Source organism: Microtus oregoni, unplaced genomic scaffold, assembly GCF_018167655.1.
Source record: "Microtus oregoni isolate MIOR12 unplaced genomic scaffold, Mior012 000014F_ref0000157, whole genome shotgun sequence".
NCBI lineage: Eukaryota > Metazoa > Chordata > Mammalia > Rodentia > Cricetidae > Microtus > Microtus oregoni.
Genome location: NW_024543073.1, coordinates 51195233 through 51213596, shown reverse-complemented (window position 1 = coordinate 51213596; position 18364 = coordinate 51195233). Strand labels below are relative to the sequence as shown.

Here is an 18364-nt window from a genome sequence, read left to right as displayed (position 1 = left end):
AATGCTAAGAGCATGCTCTGCTGCTGAGCCACACACCAGCCTTACTGTGCTGTTATCTGAGTAGACAGAACTGAGTGGGTGCATGCCTACAGACCCAGCGCCCAGAGCTAGAAAGAAACAAGAGGCCTGGAAATTCTAGGCCAGCTTCCACTACACAAAAATATAAAAACTGCTGTTCTAAGCCTGCTATCCTGGTACGAGGGAGGCTGAGGCAGGCCTGGGGCTGGGGAGATGGCTCAGTGGGCAGGAGAATATGCTGTGTGTGCAAGGACCTCAGTCTGGATTCCCAGGAGCCATAGGAAGAGCTGTGCATGGCTGTACACCAGCACTGCAGGGTGGAAGTCCCGAGACTTTTCTGGCTGGCCATGCTGCCCAGGACCATTTGGTGAGCAGATGTGGCCTTGTGGGCTTGAACTTCCAGAGCCACGAACAAAACGTGAGCAAGGGGGCAGGCAACAAAGGAGGGGGCCTGACATCCTTCCTCTGGCACACCCACCAATGGATGAGTATTCCCGGATGTTCACGTGTACATACTGCACACACAAATACCATACCCACATACCACACACACCACATATACCACACAAACACACAAACATACACACACACACGGGAGGAGGGAAGAGAGGGAGAAGACGAAGAGGAGACAGGGAAAATGAATGAATCACAAAATGAGTCCAAAGTTGGCCTGGATAGTTTAACGAGACTCTAACTCAGAAGGAGGGCTGGGGATATGGCTCAGGTGGTAAAGTGTTTGCATACACAGACATCTGGGTTCCATCCCCAGGACCCAAGATAAATAAATACAAACTAAAAATCAGATACTTGCCCAGCATGTACAAGGCCTTGGGTTCTAATACCAAGATAAAGACAGGACTGCTTAATATGTTAGTGAGAGGCAGGGGCATGACTAAGTCTAATTTTTTTTTTGTTTTTTTTTTCTAGACAGGGTTTCTGAACTTTTTTTTTTAGATTTATTTATTTATTATGTATACAGTGTTCTTGCCTGCATGCGTACCTGCAGCCTAGGAGAGGGCACCAGATCTCATTATAGATGGTTGTGAGCCACCATGTGGTTGCTGGGAATTGAACTCAGGACCTCTAGAACAGTCAGTGCTCCTAAACACTGAGCCATCTCTCCAGCCCCCTAGACAGGGTTTCTATGTGCAGCCCTGGGCTGTCCTGTAAACCAAGTTGGCCTCGAGCTTAGAGATCCACCTGCCTCTGCCTCCTGAGTAAACCATATCCAGTTTGGGGTATGTTTAGTAACGGAACACAGACAAGCAAGCCAGTGATCTGTGACAGGAGCCTAGGCTACCCTGACACCCGAGAGAGGCTACTAGCCCTTTCCCCCGCTAGTCCACTGCACAAAATGTTTGTTGTAGCGTGTTTCTAGCCCCGTATCCCAGCCATGGGGGCCCCTGGAGCTCCAGGTCGGGAGAGCAGGATTGTGACCCTTCAAGACAGGTATGAGTAGCGTGACCTGCCACTTGGAGGATTCATTAGCAGTATGGGTGTCCTCCATATATCCCTTTACTTTGTGAGCCCAGGCAGGTGACAGTAGGGTCAGAGAGTCTTTTTCAAGTCAATCCTTTCTTTGGTGTTTTGAGGCAGGATCTTACTAAATAGCCAGGCTGGCCCAGAACTCAAAGTCCGTCTCGTCTGCCCCAGCAGTGCTGGGGTCACTGTGCGCTGTGGCAGTAGCTTCCTCTGCCCTAGCTTTAAGGGACTCTGACCAGCAGAGTTCCCGTTCACAAACAGGAGGTAGACAGCAGAGAAATGACCCATTTGGTTTGAGCCACAGAGACCTTGGGGCTGTTACGGTGACAGCCTTCATCGTGACGGACACATCTGCCTGGCCCCCCACCTCCACCTGTGTGGCCCCCTGGAGCAGAACTGAAGTCCCAGACACTGGAGGCTTGGTTGGAGATGTGACTCAGTGGTATACCTTTTCTGGAGTGTCCTACTTAGCTTTAACTGTTAATCTGATTCAGCCTCGCTAGAGTATCAGCTGAGGGACAGCCAGATCAGATGGGCCTGGCCCTTGTCTGCGGGGTTGTTTGGATGGTTGATGTAAGAAGGCCCCACCTACTGTGGGCAGGCCAGCTCCCTGGGAAGGCGGTCCTGGGCTGTATAGGGAAGCTAGTTACCATCTGGGGAGTTTGCTCAGTGCTTGTTGCTTTCAGAGAACCCAGGTTCGGTTCCTGCACCCACATGGTACCATCTGCAACTCCAGTCCCAGGGGATTTGATGTCCTCTTCTGACCTCTGCTTGCAGGTAGTACTCGTACACCCAGGCAAAAGACTCATTCACATAAAATAAACAAAATAAGCCAAATAAAAAAGAAGCAAACTCTTTTGAAAAATAAAATAAAGCCAGGTGTGGTGATGCACACCTTTAATCCCAGCACTTGGGAGGCAGATTCAGGTGAATCTCTGTGAGTTGGAGGCCAGCATGGTCTATAGAGCAAGTTCCAGGACAGTCAGAGATGTTATACAGAAAAGTTCTGTCTTGAAAAATCCAAAACAACAAAAAACAAAAATAAAACCAACCAAACAAAAGCAAGCTAAAGACTGGAGAGACTGTTTGTGGTTAAGAACACATACTACTTTTGCAAAAGACCCAGGTTTTCTTCCCAGGACCACAACTACCTGTAACTCAAGCTCCAGGAACCCAAGGAATCAGACAACCTCTTCCAGTCTCTGCAGGCACCAAGCACACACATGATGCATAGACAGGCACCCAGACAGAACACCCATATATGTTAAATAAGTAAGAAGTTGCCAGGTGTGGTGGCGTATGCCTTTAATCCCAGCACTCGGGAGGCAGAGGAGCCTGGCCCACACAGGAGAGGCAGGTGGCACATGCCTGATGCTTAGGTTGGTTCTCTCTTCCCACTCTATGGGACTGGGAGGCTGGACACCGATTTGCAGACCTGGTGACAAGCCCTTTGCTCACGGAGCCATCTCTCGTGGGGTCTCCTGCACCTTTGGGGACAAGGAGCCCATCCATTCGTCTAGACTGGCTGTAAAGTGAATTCTAGGGATCTGTCTACCTGCTCTCCAGAGCTGTGTTTACAGATGTGCATCGCCATGTCCAGCTTTTATTCAGGTACTGAGAAGCCAAGCTCCAGTCCCCACGCTTGAGTGACAGGCACTTTAGTGACTGAGCTGTCTCCCCAGCTCTTCTGCTCTCTCTCCCCTCTTACGATGGTTCGGATATGCTGACCTCCGAACAAGCTGTTTTCTCTGCAGTGACTGTTTTGACATATGGCTGCCTCACGCAGCTCTTTCAGGTCTGTGTCCAAATGTTTTATTAAAGAGGTACGGTGGTGGTGCACACCTTTAAATACCAGCACTCAGGAGGCAGAGGCAGCAGATCTCTGTGAGTTCGAGGCCAGCCTGTTCTTCAGAGTAAATTTCAGGAAAGCCAGAGAAACTCTGTGTTGAAAAACAAACGGGGGTGGGAAAAAATGGCCCACTGAGGGACCTGCTATCTCTTACATCTTATTTTGAAGAGGGTCTGTGTGGCCCTAGTTCACCCAGAACTTGATATGTAGAGTGGAAAGCCCTCAGGCTGACAATCCACCTGCCTCTGCCTCCCAATGCTGGGACTAACGACATACTTCACCACCCCTGGCTTTTTTGGGGGAAAGTTATTTTTTTTTTGTTTGATTTTCGAGACAGGGTTTGGTTCCTATCCTGTAACTAGCTCTTGTAGACCAGGCTGGTCTCGAACTCACAGAGATCCGCCTGCCTCTGCCTCCCGAGTGCTGGGATTAAAGACGTGCGCCACCATCACCCGGCTGGGGGAAGTTATTTTTAAGAAAGATTTTATTTGTTTTTGAGTGTATGATTTGCTTCTTTGTATGTGTGTACCATGTGCATTTCTGGTGACTGTGGAGGCCAGAAGAAGGTGTCAGATCTCCTGAAATTGGAGTTAGGAGGTTTGAACCAAACCTGGGTGCTCTGACTGCTGAGCCATCTCTCCGAGGCCCATTAAGATTGCATGTGTTTGCAACTTAATAGAGTTATTATGTAGTCGTGGATGGACCAAGCAATGTTCACATGTGGACAGAATTGGAAATGTATTCTCTATGAAGTCTTCAGAAAAGAGCTCAACTTGGTTGGCTCAACTTTGGCCTCGTGGAACACTGAGCATAGAGCCATGTAGCCTGCCTGTGTTAAAGTGCTAATTTTCTTCAGATTTATTTTTATTATGTATACAATGTTCTGCCTGCATGTGTCTCTGCAGGCCAGAAGAGGGCACCAGGTTTCATTACAGGTGGTTGTGAGCCTTCATGTGATTGCCGAGAACTGAACTCAGGACTTCTGGAAGAGCAATGCTCTTACCCACAGAGTCATCTCTCCAGCCCCACTATTTTTTAAAAAATGGTATGTTTTATTTAATATAGGATGAACCTCAAATTAATTCTATTCATTTATTTGTGTGTGTGTGTGCCTATGTGGGTTCTTGTGGAGGTGACAGGAAACTTGTGGGAGTCATTCTCTTTTTCCACCATGTGGGTCCCAGGGATCAAAAGCAGGTTGTTAGCCTTTAGTCCGTGTATGTGTGTGTGGTGTCCTCATGTGCTCTGTGCACAGGTGTGTGGTGTGCTCATGTGCTCTGTGCATAGATGTGGGGTGTGTGCTCTGTGCACAGGTGTGTGGTGTGTACACAGGTGTGTGCTCTGTGCACAGGTGTGTGGTGTGTACACAGGTGTGTGCTCTGTGCACAGGTGTGGGGTGTGTGCTCTGTGCACAAGATGTGGGTGTGCATGCTCTGTGCACAGGTGTGGGGTGTGCTGTGTGCACAGGTGTTGGTGTGCTGTGTGCGCAGGTGTGGGTGTGCTGTGTGCACAGGTGTGGGTGTGCTGTGTGCACAGGTGTGGGGTGTGTGCTCTGTGCACAGGTGTGTGGTGTGTACACAGGTGTGTGCTCTGTGCACAGGTGTGGAATGTGCTCTGTTCACAGGTGTGGGATGTGCTCTGTTCACAGGTGTGGGGTGTGTGCTCTGTGCACAGGTGTGTGGTGTGTACACAGGTGTGTGCTCTGTGCACAGGTGTGGGGTGTGCTGTGTCCACAGGTGTGGGGTGTGCTGTGTGCACAGGTGTGGCCCCTACATGTAGAGGCCACAGCAGGACTTGTGGTGCCCTTCTCTAGTTCCTCTCTATCTACTCTCTTGAGACAGGGTCTCTTGGAGCCTAAAGCTCATGGTTTTGACTCTCAGGATCTGCCTGTCTCTGCCTGCTAATACAGGAGCTACAACAGAGCCATAATGCTCTAGGTTTTGCTGTTATTGTTTTTGTGTTTGTGTATGCGTGTGTGTGCACATGCACATGGCGATTTTCAGGTCCTCAAGTTTGCACAGCAAATGCTTTTATCCACTGAGCCATCTTTCCTGCCACGATGTTTTGTTGTTGTTGTTTTGAAGACAGTGTTTCTCTGTAGCTTTGGAGCCTGTTCTGGAACTCACTCTGTAGACCAGGCTGGCCTCAAACTCACAGAGATCCACCTGCCTCTGCCTCCTGAGTGCTGGGATTAAAGGCGTGCGTGCATTCCTTCCACTGTTTTATAGCCGGGTTGTTGGATATGAACATCCCCCACGTCACCTCATCACCAGCTGGTGGTGCTGTTTGGGGAGGTTGTGGAACCCCCCCCCCCAGTTGACCCTCTGGAGAAGGGGGCTGCTGGGGGTGAGTCCCACTTCCTGTTGGTTGTAAAATGCCAGCTCCCTTGAGGTGGATGCGTGTGATCAGTCAGTCTCCTGCTCCTGCGGCCATGTCTCCCTGATGGACTGTATCCCTCTGAAACTGAACCAAAATAAACACCTTCTCTCCCAAAGTTCCTTCTGCTGGGTCGTGTCCACAGCAACAAGGCCCACCACCCACTGTGTCCAAGCTTCTGCACCACAAGGTCAGATCCTTCGCCAGCTCCTCCCCCTCTTCTTGTGGCACCGCCCACTGTGTCCAAGGTCCCCGTAGCTTCCTGAGCATCTGCACCACAAGCTCAGAACCTTTGCTAGCCCCACCCTCTTTTCTCATGGCCTCTTAGACTGCATCTAAGAGCCTGATTGTGCCAATACAACACAGAAGGGCCATCAGTTTCCCCAAACCCTGCAGGGTGGCAGTTGGAGGAGTTTCCCACAATGTGCACTGGCCTCACGGGAGAGCCCAAAGACAGCTCGTGCATCCCTGACTGGCAGGGATCTTACAGTGTTGGTTGTAAAATGCCTCAGAGGTGATCGCCCAGGGCCTTCCCCTCATATTCTGGTCAGCATGCAGGATAAACTTAAGACAGAGTGGGAAGCTAACCTTAGAGACTAAAGGACACCACTCTCAGCAGGACATGGTGGCATGCCTTTAATCCTAGCACTCAGAGGCTGGGGCAGGTGGATCTGTTAGTTGAGTCTAGCCTGTGGCCTTACAGACATAGTGATACAGATAGCCAGAGCTACATAGAGACCCAGTCACAACCAACCAACTAGCCAACCAAACAACAAAAGCCTGCTTCAAAATAAATCCAGCTGGGCATGGTGGCCAGGTTTTTAATGCGAGCACGCAGGAAGCAGAGGTACTCGGACTTCTGAGTTTAAGCTAGTCTGGTCTATAGTAGCAGCTCCAGGCTAGCTAGGGCTGCAGAGCAAAAGCCTGGAAAGAAAAATAAGAAAGAAAGAGAAAAAAGAAAAGAAATCCCAGCACTCAGGAGGCAGAGGCAGGCAGATCTTTGTGAGCTCAAGACTAGCCTGGTCTACATAGTGAGTTCCAGGACAGCCAAGGCTACACAGAGAAACCCTGTCTTGAAAAACAAAACAAAACAAACAAAAAACAATGAAAATGAGAAAATTTTACCAGCTAGTAAAAAAGATAGAAAATTTCAAGAAGAAATGAAACGGGAGAGAGCCGGAGAGACGGCTCAGAGGCTAATCAATCTCACTTACTGGAGGCATGCGAGCCACATGGTCACACGTAAATTAATAAAAATGGGTTAATTTAAGTTATGAGCTAGTTAGAAACATGCCTAAGCTGCCATAATTAGTAATAAGTCTCTGTGTTGTGATTTGGGTGCTGGCAGGAGGAACAGAAAAGTCTGCCTACAAATGGCGCCCATGTTGGCTGCCAGATGCGTTTATCTGATTATTCTTTACCAGTAAAAACTCAGGAATCAGATATGTGGTAAGCACCTGAATGATTAGAGAAGTTACCAGTCACCTCCTTTCTCTCCATCCTTCTCTAAGACCCACTCTACTACTTCCTGTCTATCTGTCCTCAGTCCTCCAAAACCTCTATGGTTAATTTTAGTCAGTCAGTAGCTTAGCTCCACCCTCTGATTCAAAGCAAAGTTTTGACAGTCTTGGAAGTGTCAGAATGCAATCAAAATATCACAACACCTCCTTCTCCTGCAAAGGACCCGCTTTTGGGTCCCAGCATCTATACTGGGCAGTTCACAACCACCTGTAACTCCAGTTCCTGGGCATATGACTTCCTCTTTTGGCCTCCTTGGACACCAGGCACACATGTGGTGCACAGGCCTATACTGTTTCTGTGTAGCCCTGGCTGTCCTGGAACTCACTCGTGGACCAGGCTGGCCTTGGACTCAGAGATGCGCCTGCAGGGATTAAAGGTGTGTGCTGCGACCACCGGTTTGCATCCCTAAAATGGTTTGTCAGCACTAAAATAAAAGTACCAGCAACAGAGCTGAGATGAGGCCTCGGCAGCCTGCTCTGCTGCAGATTAGAGCCTCCCACAGAATCAGTGGTGACACTGCTACTTTAAAGGGACCAAGTGGGTACTGGAAATTCTGTCAATATATAAAAAGATAGGGAGCCCAACACCACTCACAGCGCTCGGGAGGCAGAGGCAGGGAAATCGCTTTAAGTTCTGGGCCAGCCTGGTCTATAGAGTGAGTTCCAGGACGGCTCAGACTACACAGAGAGATTGTCTCAAAAAAAATCAAAATAAATAAGTTAATTAATTAAAAAAATAAAAAATTAAAAAATAAAGGGAGAGATGCCAGAAAATAAAAAATAAAGAAGGATGGAGGTTGTGGGAGAACGAGGATGGAGCCTGAGGACTCTAACTCTCCTCAGCTGCTCACATTGTCTCTTCCTCTTCTCTCTTTCCTCTCTCTTCTGCAAAGGAACGAAATTCTGTTTCAAAGGAGGAGAGCTACCTGGGCTCTCTGGGCCGAAAACTCTAATGATGGGGTCTCTTTCTCTTGAGAGCCATCAGAACTCTTGGAGGTTTTTAATTTTTTTTTTCTTGACAGGGTTTCTCTGTAGCTCTGGAGCCTGTTCTGGAACTCACTCTGTAGACCAGGCTGGTCTCGAACTCACAGAGATCTGCCTGCCTCTGCCTCCCAAGTGCTGGGATTAAAGGTGTGTGCCACCACCACCCAGATCAGAGATTTCTTAAAATTACTTTTATTCAAGTGTAAGTGTGTGTATGTGTGTGGGGTGGGGTGGGGTGGGGTGGAGGGTTGGGGAGGTGGGGAGCAGGCTGCCATAGCGCACATATAAAAGGGAGAAAACGACTCTTAGCAACTGAATTCGGGTAAGTCGGGCTTGGCCATGTGGCCAGCCTGCCTCTTTATAAAGACCAGGGCCCTAGCTAGTTCAGGACAGTAACTAAGGTCAGATTAATGCAGGGCCTCAACCTACCTCTTCCCACTGGTCTGACTCCACAGATTCGACACCCTTCTGGTCTGGTTCAGATCCTACCTCTTCTCTCTGGATCCTGGGAGTGTCTCCCTACTCAAAGGCCAAGTCAGCTCAGCGGGACCCCATGTGGGTCCTACTCCCTGCTTCACTCATTCCTACCTCTCGGGGCTTTGGGGCGCAGGCTGGTCTCAGCCCAGGGCTCCTTTTCCCTATGAGAACACACAACTCTTTGCGCTACCTACTTCAAAGACGGGGCGGGCTGCAGAGCTCTCCTCTGTAAGGTGCTGCGTCCCTTTGGCTGGAGGGTAAATGCTTACACAGATGCAAGAATGAGGACAAGGAAAGGGGTCCCTCAGACAGTTCTGCTTTCAGTCTAAGCCCACCCCACTCCTCCCCTAAGTCTACAGCTTGCCTTACCCTTGGCAATCTTGATATCCAGGGCTGTTCGGATCAGAGCCATGAGGGTGGAGTTGAAGTGCACTGTGTTGTCGTCTGCGACAGGAAGATCCATCCGCAGGAGTCTCTATAGAAAATCCCAGGTGAGGGCAGTCATTCTTGGGCCCTACCGGCATCTTGCAAGCCAAATTCCCCCAACCCAGGGAGACCCAGGAAGAACTCTGAAGCTGGGGCCACTCTCCCTGTGGTCACCTAAGCCAGTGCAGAATTTCTCATATCCCACCCTCTCCAGGGCTTTCCACACTGCTGACTCCATCCCATCCCTCTCTTTTACCCCCGTTTTGTTTTTGAAGACAGGATCTTGCTAATAGCACAGGCTGTCCTTGGAACTTATGGCAATCCTCCTGCCTTGGCTTCCTGAGCAGCTGGGATTCCAGGGCCTGCCACCACTTCTAGCCCAAGCTGTTTTTTTTTTTTTTTTTTTTCTGTTTTAAATCCCACTTTTGGGACCTGAGGCCTAGGGGTTCATATTCTTGCCCTGCCCCAGAGTTCTTTTCAAAGGCTCCCTCTTATGTCCACCCAAAGAGAAAGAGCAGAAGGCAGATGTCAGCAGCGTGTGCGTGCAGCAGCCTCGCAGTGGGGTCCACGGCCACAGCCGCTGCTCCCTGCCCCCACCCCCTGCTCGGCCCACAGTGGGCAGATGATGGGCACCCAGCTGCAGCATTCCATCCTCAGAAGCGGCAGGCCCCTCCCCACGCAGGCCCCTGTGGACATGCAGCGAGGCCCACACAGAGCGGCACAGACGGGCACATGCAGACGGAATCTCGAGACTCATTCATAGCTCCGTGGGAAGTGACTGTCGGGCTTGCCAGATCATGGCTGTCTGTGCAGTAGCAGGGAGAGGGGCAAGGACATTCCTGAGGCCCAGGGAAGGAATTCTGTGTCCCAGGCAAGGGTTCTGCCTGCTCGGCGGCTTGGGCAGGGGGATGTTGGGCTCTGAGGTGCCAATCTGGGTTTCACCAGGGGATTCAGAGAGACAGTAGGGAGACAGTAAACCAAGAATAGGGTAGGAAGTGGGGTGCTGGGGTGGGGCAGGGAGGAGGCAGTAGATAATGTAGCCAATGGCACCATGGCCCGCTGGGCAGGTGTGCATAGTACTGTGTTAAACATGACACAGCTTTTGCTTGCACAGTGGGTAAGGGTCTCCTCTATAACAGAATTTTCCAGCAGACAGTGTTCTGTGGAAAATGTGCTATTTTAAATGTGCACAAAGTTGCCTTAGGGAGCCATGGTGGCTTTATCCAGACATCAGGTTGGGGAGGGACAAAAGGGACGCTTGTGGGAAGAGGCTTAGATCTGAGAAGGCTAGGGAAGCAGCCACACCAGGCTTGGAGGAGCACTGGAAGGTGAGGCAGCAAAGTGGATGGGAAGGTTGGGCTATGGAGTCACTTCTGGGGCATGGGGTTTGAAGGTCATCCCTGGCCACCTTGAGGATGAACTGAGGGAGCAGATGTCCTCCAGGGCCGGGGGAGATTCCAGGACAGAAGTTTAGAGGAGCAGCGGTCTCCTCGCTCCCTTGGCTGGCATACACCCCCACCCACCCCCAGACCCCTCCAAGGCAGCGTGCAAGGCCTGACTGGTGCACCACGTTCGGGGTGGGGGCAGCGGCAGCCCTCCTGCTTGCTCTGAAACAATGGAGTGGAGAGGCATGTTGGGGCATCTTGGGGAGAGGTGGCATGGTTCAGGTGCTGGGGAGACATCTCCAGGGCAAGGGGAGGATGGGGGGAATCAGCTGTGGGAGGTGTCAAATCTCCCGGGCCCTAAGTCAGAGGTCAGCTTCAGATGTGTGTGGGGAGGCCAGGGTTTAAGGGCTCAAGGCACAGAACTGTCTGGCTTGGGCCTGGGGCACGCGTTTCTGAAAGGGCAGAGATGTACAATTTGGCTCCCCGGGGTTGGGGTGGGGGTCACACTGGTGCTAAGGGACTGGAGCACTCCCTCCCCCTCCCCGTGGCTTGTTGGCCATAATGGAGTCTCAGAACACTTAGACACTCATCAGAAAGGACACAGTGCGCTGCCGAGAGTCAAAGGATGCTCACGACTCAGTTACTCGAGAAAAGAAAAAAGAAAAAAGAAGAGGGTGTCGGCAGAAGACTCGCTGGGTGTTGTGGTCACCACTGAACAGTCCCCAGCTCTGGGACATCGGTGTTGGCAAAGATAGACTACCTTGTAAGCCACTCTGGCCGGGCACTTCTTCCCCAGACCCAGGGGTGGGGACATGTGTCTCAGCATCTGATACATGTCCGGGTAAGGCATGCGACCCCTGGCAGCACCAAAAACAAAAAACAGGAGGGGGTGGGTGGGGCAGAGAACCAAAAGGGTGGGGGGAGAGGCGGAGAAGAAACAGAAAAAGAAAAAAAGAAAAAAGAAAAAAAACCAAAAAACAAAAAAACCACACGAGCCGAAAAAATAGAGAAAGAGGCAGAGAACGATAAAATAGATGTTTCAAATAAATGGAAAAGAGGAGAAAAAATGGAAGAAAAGGTAATTAAAAATGATTATTCCACTGCTTACAAGCAGGCAGAGAGAGAGAGAAAAGAGAAACAGTCAGATTCCACTTGGGCTCCAGGCTGTGGCTCAGGTGGTGCGGAGCTGGAGGGCTTTACTGTTCGAGGGGCCGAGTACCCTGGCTTGGCTGAGGCTGGTCTCTGAGGGGGCCTGGGTGAGGAAGAGGAGCTAGGACAGGGAGTGGGGGTGGGAAGGGGGGCTGGAGGCTTCAGGAGGCAGGGAGTGGTGGAGGAGAGAGTGGGGGTAGGGAAATGCAAAATTACAACTCCCCCAAGGGATGCGTCTGATTTGGGGTGTCATTGAGACCACGGGATGGGCAGCTTCAGCTAAGAGCAAGCACAGATGTTCGGAGGGAACAGAGGTAATGTCCCATGCTTCGTGGAGTCTGCATGGCCGCATTCTGGAGGCTAAGAGTTTGCTAGTGTAATGCAAGAGAGAGAGATGGCTCTGTTTTTGAGAAATATATATATATATATATATATATATGAAATATATATATGGAAGACCCCAAGCCACACTCATTCAATCGATGCTAGCAGGTTTTAGTGGAAATCAAACCTTGCAAGCAACCCTATGAGGACATTTCTTGCCTAAGCCGAGAGGGGGCGATATTACTCGCAATAAACTGTACATGTCCTTATAGTGAATGCGGCCGCTGAAAGGAGAAGAGAGGGTTAGTGGGGTCCAGGCTTGGTCACCATGAAAAGGGCTCCCCAAGCACACAGTGGGACCAGGGTGATGAGGCTCAGGCCTCCTGACTTGAAGGAGTGGGAACCTGGGACAAGTAAACAGTCTGATGCATTTAGAGACACGTGTGCACCCCCGCCCTCAGGAGAGACTCTGATGGGGTGTGCTGGAGTGCTGGGCTGGGGCCTCTCCACCCGGGGGTCCTCTGCCTCTGTTTCCTTTGCCATCTACACGGGCTACCCTGGTGTGGGTGGGTGTGTGGCCTAGTGGAGGGGACAGCATCCCAGTGCAGTGACCTAAAATCAAAAAGGAAGAGTTAAAAAGGGACCCCACACCAGCCCCAGCCACATGTCTTGCCCTAGCCTAGCAGACTCAAGGAGGGCTTGTCTGAGGCTGCAGCCATGGGAGAGACAGACAGATCTCTACATATTTTCTTAGGGGCCTATCATCTAGGGCCGAGGCCAGACGAAACAGAGCACACAGCACTAAGAGCCCCCAGTGATGTGATGATGCTCCTTCAGTCCTGGGCCCAGAAGGAACTAGAATCTTAAGCGCCTCAGTACACTCCAAGGAGTCAAAGATGCTCTGTGACTTCCCGTTTGCCAGAAGAGGGTGTGTGGTGTGTGTGTGTGGTGTTCTCTGTGAGGTAGGGAAACTCAACCTTATTATCATCAATAGAATGCACACTCCCCTTTCCTGTGTGATCTACTTTTAAGTTTTTTATTTATTTTTCAAGGTGCGGGAGATGGAACTGAGGGCAGGAGTCTACCATTCAGCCATATTCTTAGACCTTGACAGTTTTTATTCTAATAAAATGTATTTATATTTACTTGTATACGTATTTGTGGGTGCTCACAGAGGCCACAAGAGGGCATAAAATCTCCTGGAGCTGGAGTTACAGACAGTTGTGAGCCACCATGTGGGATCCAGGAACTGAACCTGAGTCCCCTGCAAGGGCAGCTAGTGCTCTTGACCACTGAGTCAGCTCTTCATTCAGCTCTATTTTCAAATTTTTATATTTAAAAAGTCTTTCATTTAGCCGAGCGGTGGTTTTGCACATCTTTAATTCCAGCACTCGGGAGGCAGAGGCAGGTAGGTCTGTGACTTTGAGGCCAGCCTGGTCTACAGAGTGAGTTCTGAGTTCTAGGACAGACTCTAATACACAGAAAAACTTTGTCTTGAAAAAATCAAAAAACCAAACCAACCAACCAACCAAACAAGCAAACAAAAGTCCTATTCATTCATCTTCTGGCTTTTTTTTGTCATTTTCTTTGTGGATTGTTTTTGTTTAATTGGTGGCGCAGGGTCTCACCATGTATGTGGCCTTGGCTGTCCTGAAGCTCATTATATAGATTAGGCTGCGAGCTGAACTAGGTCCTCTGCAAAAGCAGCACACGGTCTTCACCACTGAGCCGTCTCTAGCCCTGTGTGCGCGTGTGTGTGAACAACTTGTGTATGTGTGTGAACAACTTGTGGGTGTGTGTATGTGTGTGAACAACTTGTGGGAGTGTGTGTGCGTGTGAACAACTTGTGGGAGTGTGTGTGCGTGTGAACAACTTGTGGGAGTGTGTGTGTGTGAACAACTTGTGGGAGTGTGTGTGAACAACTTGTGGGAGTGTGTGTGCGTGTGAACAACCTGTGGGAGTTGCTTCTCACCATGTGGGTGGGTCCTGGGGATTGAATTCAGTCAGTCTAGACAGTAGGCACCTTTACACATTGAGCCATCTTGCTAGCCCTAAAATTTGACTTGGAATGGGTAATGGACCTTGAACTCCTGATTCTCCTGCCTCAGTGTCCTAAAAGCTAGAACTATAGGTGTGCACCACTATGCTTGGCTCTTTTGGAAGCTTTAGTATTATTGTTTGGGTTTTGCTTGTTTGTTTTTGGTTTTTTAAACAGGGTATCTCTGTAGGCTTTGAGACTTACCCTCCTCTGCCTCCTGTTTGCTGGGATTACAGGTGTGTGCCAGCAGGCCTGGTTTATTTTGATTATTTTAAAGATTTATTTACTTATTATGTATACAGTGTTCTGCTTGCATGACAGAGGAGGGCACCAGATCTCATTACAGATGGTTGTGAGTCACCATGTCGTTTCTGGGAATTGAACTCAGGACCTCTGGAAGAGCAGGCAGTGCTCTTAGCTTCTGAGCCATCTCTCCAGCCCTATTTTGATTGTTTTTGAAACAAGGTCACTTGGAGCCCAGGCTGGCCCTGCACTCCTGCTTCAGCCTTTTGAGAGTTGGGATCACTTACATGTGCTACAATATCCAGCTTGCTCTAAATTTCTGGGCTGAATTCTGCCACGCTGACTCTGACTCTGGCGCATGTGCCAAGGCTGCCTCTGCGCTCCCAGGTGAATGGAAGCCAGAGGTTCTTAATAGGTCACCATAAGACACCAGTAGAGTTGTGGGGGCCAGGGAACCTTGGAAATCCCCATGGTTGACCATCTTCATCTAGAAAGGCTGGAGCTTGGACAAGGGGTGGCATGAGCTCAACCTGAGGTCGTGCGAAAGTCAGGATTCCCACCCTGGATTCACTTGTGAGGCTCCTGCTAAAAACCCTAGGACCCAGTGTCCCACACCTGAGAGCTGAGGAGGAGGAGGTGGACAACACAGCCAGAAGATTCGATGCCTCCTTACCAGGCAGCAGGGTCATACTCGGCCCAGACACGCACGTACTCATCCAGGTGGTGGGGGCCCAGGATGGAGGAATCTCGCGTGAGGTACTCGAAGTTGTCCATTATGACAGCAACAAAGAGATTCAGCATCTGGGGGCCAAGGGGGCCAATAGGAGTAGAGAGGAGACCATAGGGGTAGGGGCAAGGGACACAGAGATCCAAGGGGAAGAGGAACAGACCAGATGGGGAAGGGTGCAAACACAAATGGCACAGACACAAAAGACACCCACTCCGAGGCCAATGAGAGCGGAAGCCAGCGGCAAAGGGGAGAGAGACGGGTAGACATACACAGAAGCAAAGCCTGAGAGAGACGTACAGTTGGAGGAAGGGGGTGCTGTATGAGCCCGGGCCAAAACTAGGGCCTGCTGCAGTCCATATCCACCCACCGGAGATAAATTCAGGTTTTCATTGGGGTTTCAACTGGGGAGGCCCTGGGCCTCTGCAGGAGGGAGTGTCTGCTACTGACTCAAAGTAGGGGAGTCAGGGTGTTCCTTAACATCCTACAGTGCACAGACCCACAGCCACCCATCCAGATGTCACTATGTGGGAGACAATTTGTCAGTAGCAGGAAGGGAGCAAGCCCTCCACTCCAGACACAGTCTACAGAGATTCATTTGCCCAGATCAGTGCCAGGGGTAAGGACATGACCCTCCGTGTGTGCACAGACTCGGCAGGGTAAGGACATGGCCCTCCATGTGTGCAAACTCACCAGGAATGAGCAAAGGAAGATGAAAGAGACGAAGTAGAAGTACGCAAATTCGTTGCCACACTCGGCCGCGGTGATCCCGGAGTTCTTGTCGCACGGCTTCCCACTGAGGCACGAGAGCATGATGTTGTGCCATGCTTCCCCGGTGGCGCTCCTAAGGATAGGCAGCATCGGTGACCCATGACCTGGGCTCTGGCCCCAAGTGGACACCACTGCTTCCTAGAGGGTACTGGGCTGAGGCTTTGGGCTAGCCAGTCATGGGCCCGAGACCCAGGGACCATCCTCTTTCCTTAAGTGTCAGAGGGCTCAGAGGGCTATGTCGCGCCTTCAGAATCCACAGGAAGGGGTCAGTGAGGTGGCTCAGTGAGCACAGGTTCTTGCCACAAGGCCTGACCACCAGGGTCCCTGGGTCCCACACGAGGACTGACTTCAACATTCCCCCATCGCCACCTGTGTGACAGATGCGCCACGCCCCCCAACAGTACGATTTTATAAACGGAAGAACAGAAAGCAAAGTGCGTGAGAAGCCTGAAGTGAGGAGGCTGCGGTGGGGCCTGATGGTGGGGGCCGACTGAGGATGTCTGTGTGACTCAAAAACTTTCCTCTCTCCACATTCCCATCTCTTAGTGATTTGTCTCCAGGTTGCTCACCAGGCATGCCAGGCTCTTCCCTGTCTTCGAGCACATCAGCCATGCTCCTGCCTCAGGGCATTCGCACTGGCTATGTTTTTGCCTGGCTGTCCTTCCTTCCCAGGATCTCTGTACCCTACAGGTCTCACTCTAAAGCCTAGGCTGGCCTCCTACTCCCAGTCCTCCTGCCTCTTCCCATGTCCTGGCACTGCGGATGAGCACTGCAACACACTGCTTCCCATGCTCTCTCAACTTGTGTGTGTGTGTGTGTGTGTGTGTGTGTGTGTGTGTGTGTTTTGAGATAAGGTTTCTCTGCGTAGCCCTGACTATCCTGGAACTCACTCTGTAGACCCGTCTGGCTTCGAGCTCACAGAGATCCACCTGCCTCTGTCTCCCAAGTGTTGGGATTAAAGGTGTGCGCCACCAGGCCCAAAATAATATTATTTTTAACATTATCTTGTGTGTGTAGTTTAGACTGGACTTTCTTCTTCAATTGTGGTGTTGTACAGCATTCTCCTCTAAGGCAAACTATTGGATCTTGCTAAGACCAACTGTGTCTGCTCAGGGAAGAGCGTCACAGGGGCTACAGAGATGGACAACCACAACAGACAGGCTACTGTGGATGGCATAGGCAAGGTGGAAGGGAGCCCACGAGGCCTCTACCCTGCCCAAAGAACTATAGGCAATTAAGGAATGCTGAGAGCAGGGGAAATCAAGTTCTCCACTTCCAAAAGGTCAACCTGAAAACACACTATAACATTGTACAGATTGCGTAGGTTGTATTTATGGACTTGGGAATAGTGTTTAAAAGAGAGTACAAAGCAATAAGGGATTGTTGTTCTTGTAGGACACTAGTGTTCCCAGGACACACACACACACACACACACACACACACACACACACACGGCAGCTTACAGTAACTTCTGTTCTGAGGGCCCTGACACCTTCTCACCTCTGGAGGGCTCTTGCGTGCATGTGGTGCACATACAAATGTAGAGATGCGTGTTTACACATACAAAATTAGATACATCTTTAAAAAGATCGCCACAGCTGGACCTGTTAACTTCTGATGGTCCTTCATAGGAGGAGGGCATAGGCGGGGTCACTGGACCCTCGCTGAGCATCCAGCCCCTCCTCCCCGCCAGCTAGAGTATACAGGCTGGGAAGACTAGGGACAGAGGGCGGCACCTGCACAGCTATGGGGACGCCACTGTCTGCACTGAGTGAAGACTTTCCAGTGTGGCTTCAGGTCACCCACACTCCTGTGGGAACCCCTCAGCCATGCCCTGCAAGCAAGCCCTATTAACCCTTCGGTCTCCCAGGGTGAACTTCGGTTTGTCCTTAGGACCTTAGGACCTGTAGAGAAAAAATTCTCACAACAGGTGGTAAATTTATTAACATTATTGCGTCTTCTGGTGTGAGAAAGAAGACTGGTAAGTAAAGGAAAATGCTGGAAGGATGTAAACATGGAAAGAGCATCAGTGAAGCAGAGGTTATAAATGAAGATTAAGATGGCTGGATGTTTCCAGAATGAAAGAGAAAGCCAGGAAGTCTACGCATGTTATAAAGGTTTGCCTAAGTCATTCAAAGTTTGTAAAAGATGAGACTTAAAGATTACACACACGACATTAACATTTCTAAGGTCAAGGTTCAATATATTGATGCTAAACGTCTGTTTAAATCAATGGTGCTATTGATTCGCTCTTGACTATAGCAAGGACTGGCTTAAAGGACAAACATATATGTCTAATCCGTGTTTCTTGTAAAAGTGTTTTGGTTTTGTAGTTAAAATACCTGACTGCTGTAACTGACCTGAGTGTTCAATGACCATGCTTGGAGGCCTGTGCAGGTGTGTGCAGAGGGATCAAGAAGACAGGACTTTCTTCCTTTCCCTCCAAGGTCAACTAGATTCCAGGGCACTGTGGGACTTCTCTAACACGTCCTGTACCTATAGGGAGTTGCCATGGAGACCCACCAGGTGAACAGTAACTAGTGTCCAGTCCACAAAGAGGAGTCAACACAGGGCAGAGGACAGAGTCTCAAGGCT

General features: G+C 50.3%; 1 protein-coding gene across 1 annotated transcript in view; it reads right to left on the bottom strand.

Moving 5' to 3' along the window:
- Positions 1-9075: 9075 nt before the first annotated feature.
- The window catches only part of Cacna1a (calcium voltage-gated channel subunit alpha1 A), a gene marked incomplete at its 3' end in the record, with an annotated part of 258667 nt that continues 249378 nt past the window's right edge, over positions 9076-18364 (bottom strand). The window contains exons 38-41 of the mRNA XM_041663340.1: positions 15692-15842; positions 14945-15072; positions 12178-12274; positions 9076-9181 (exon numbers count right to left, since the gene is read on the bottom strand). Of these exons, the coding sequence (XP_041519274.1) occupies positions 9076-9181; positions 12178-12274; positions 14945-15072; positions 15692-15842 (482 nt within the window). The remainder of the gene's footprint in view (positions 9182-12177; positions 12275-14944; positions 15073-15691; positions 15843-18364) is intronic.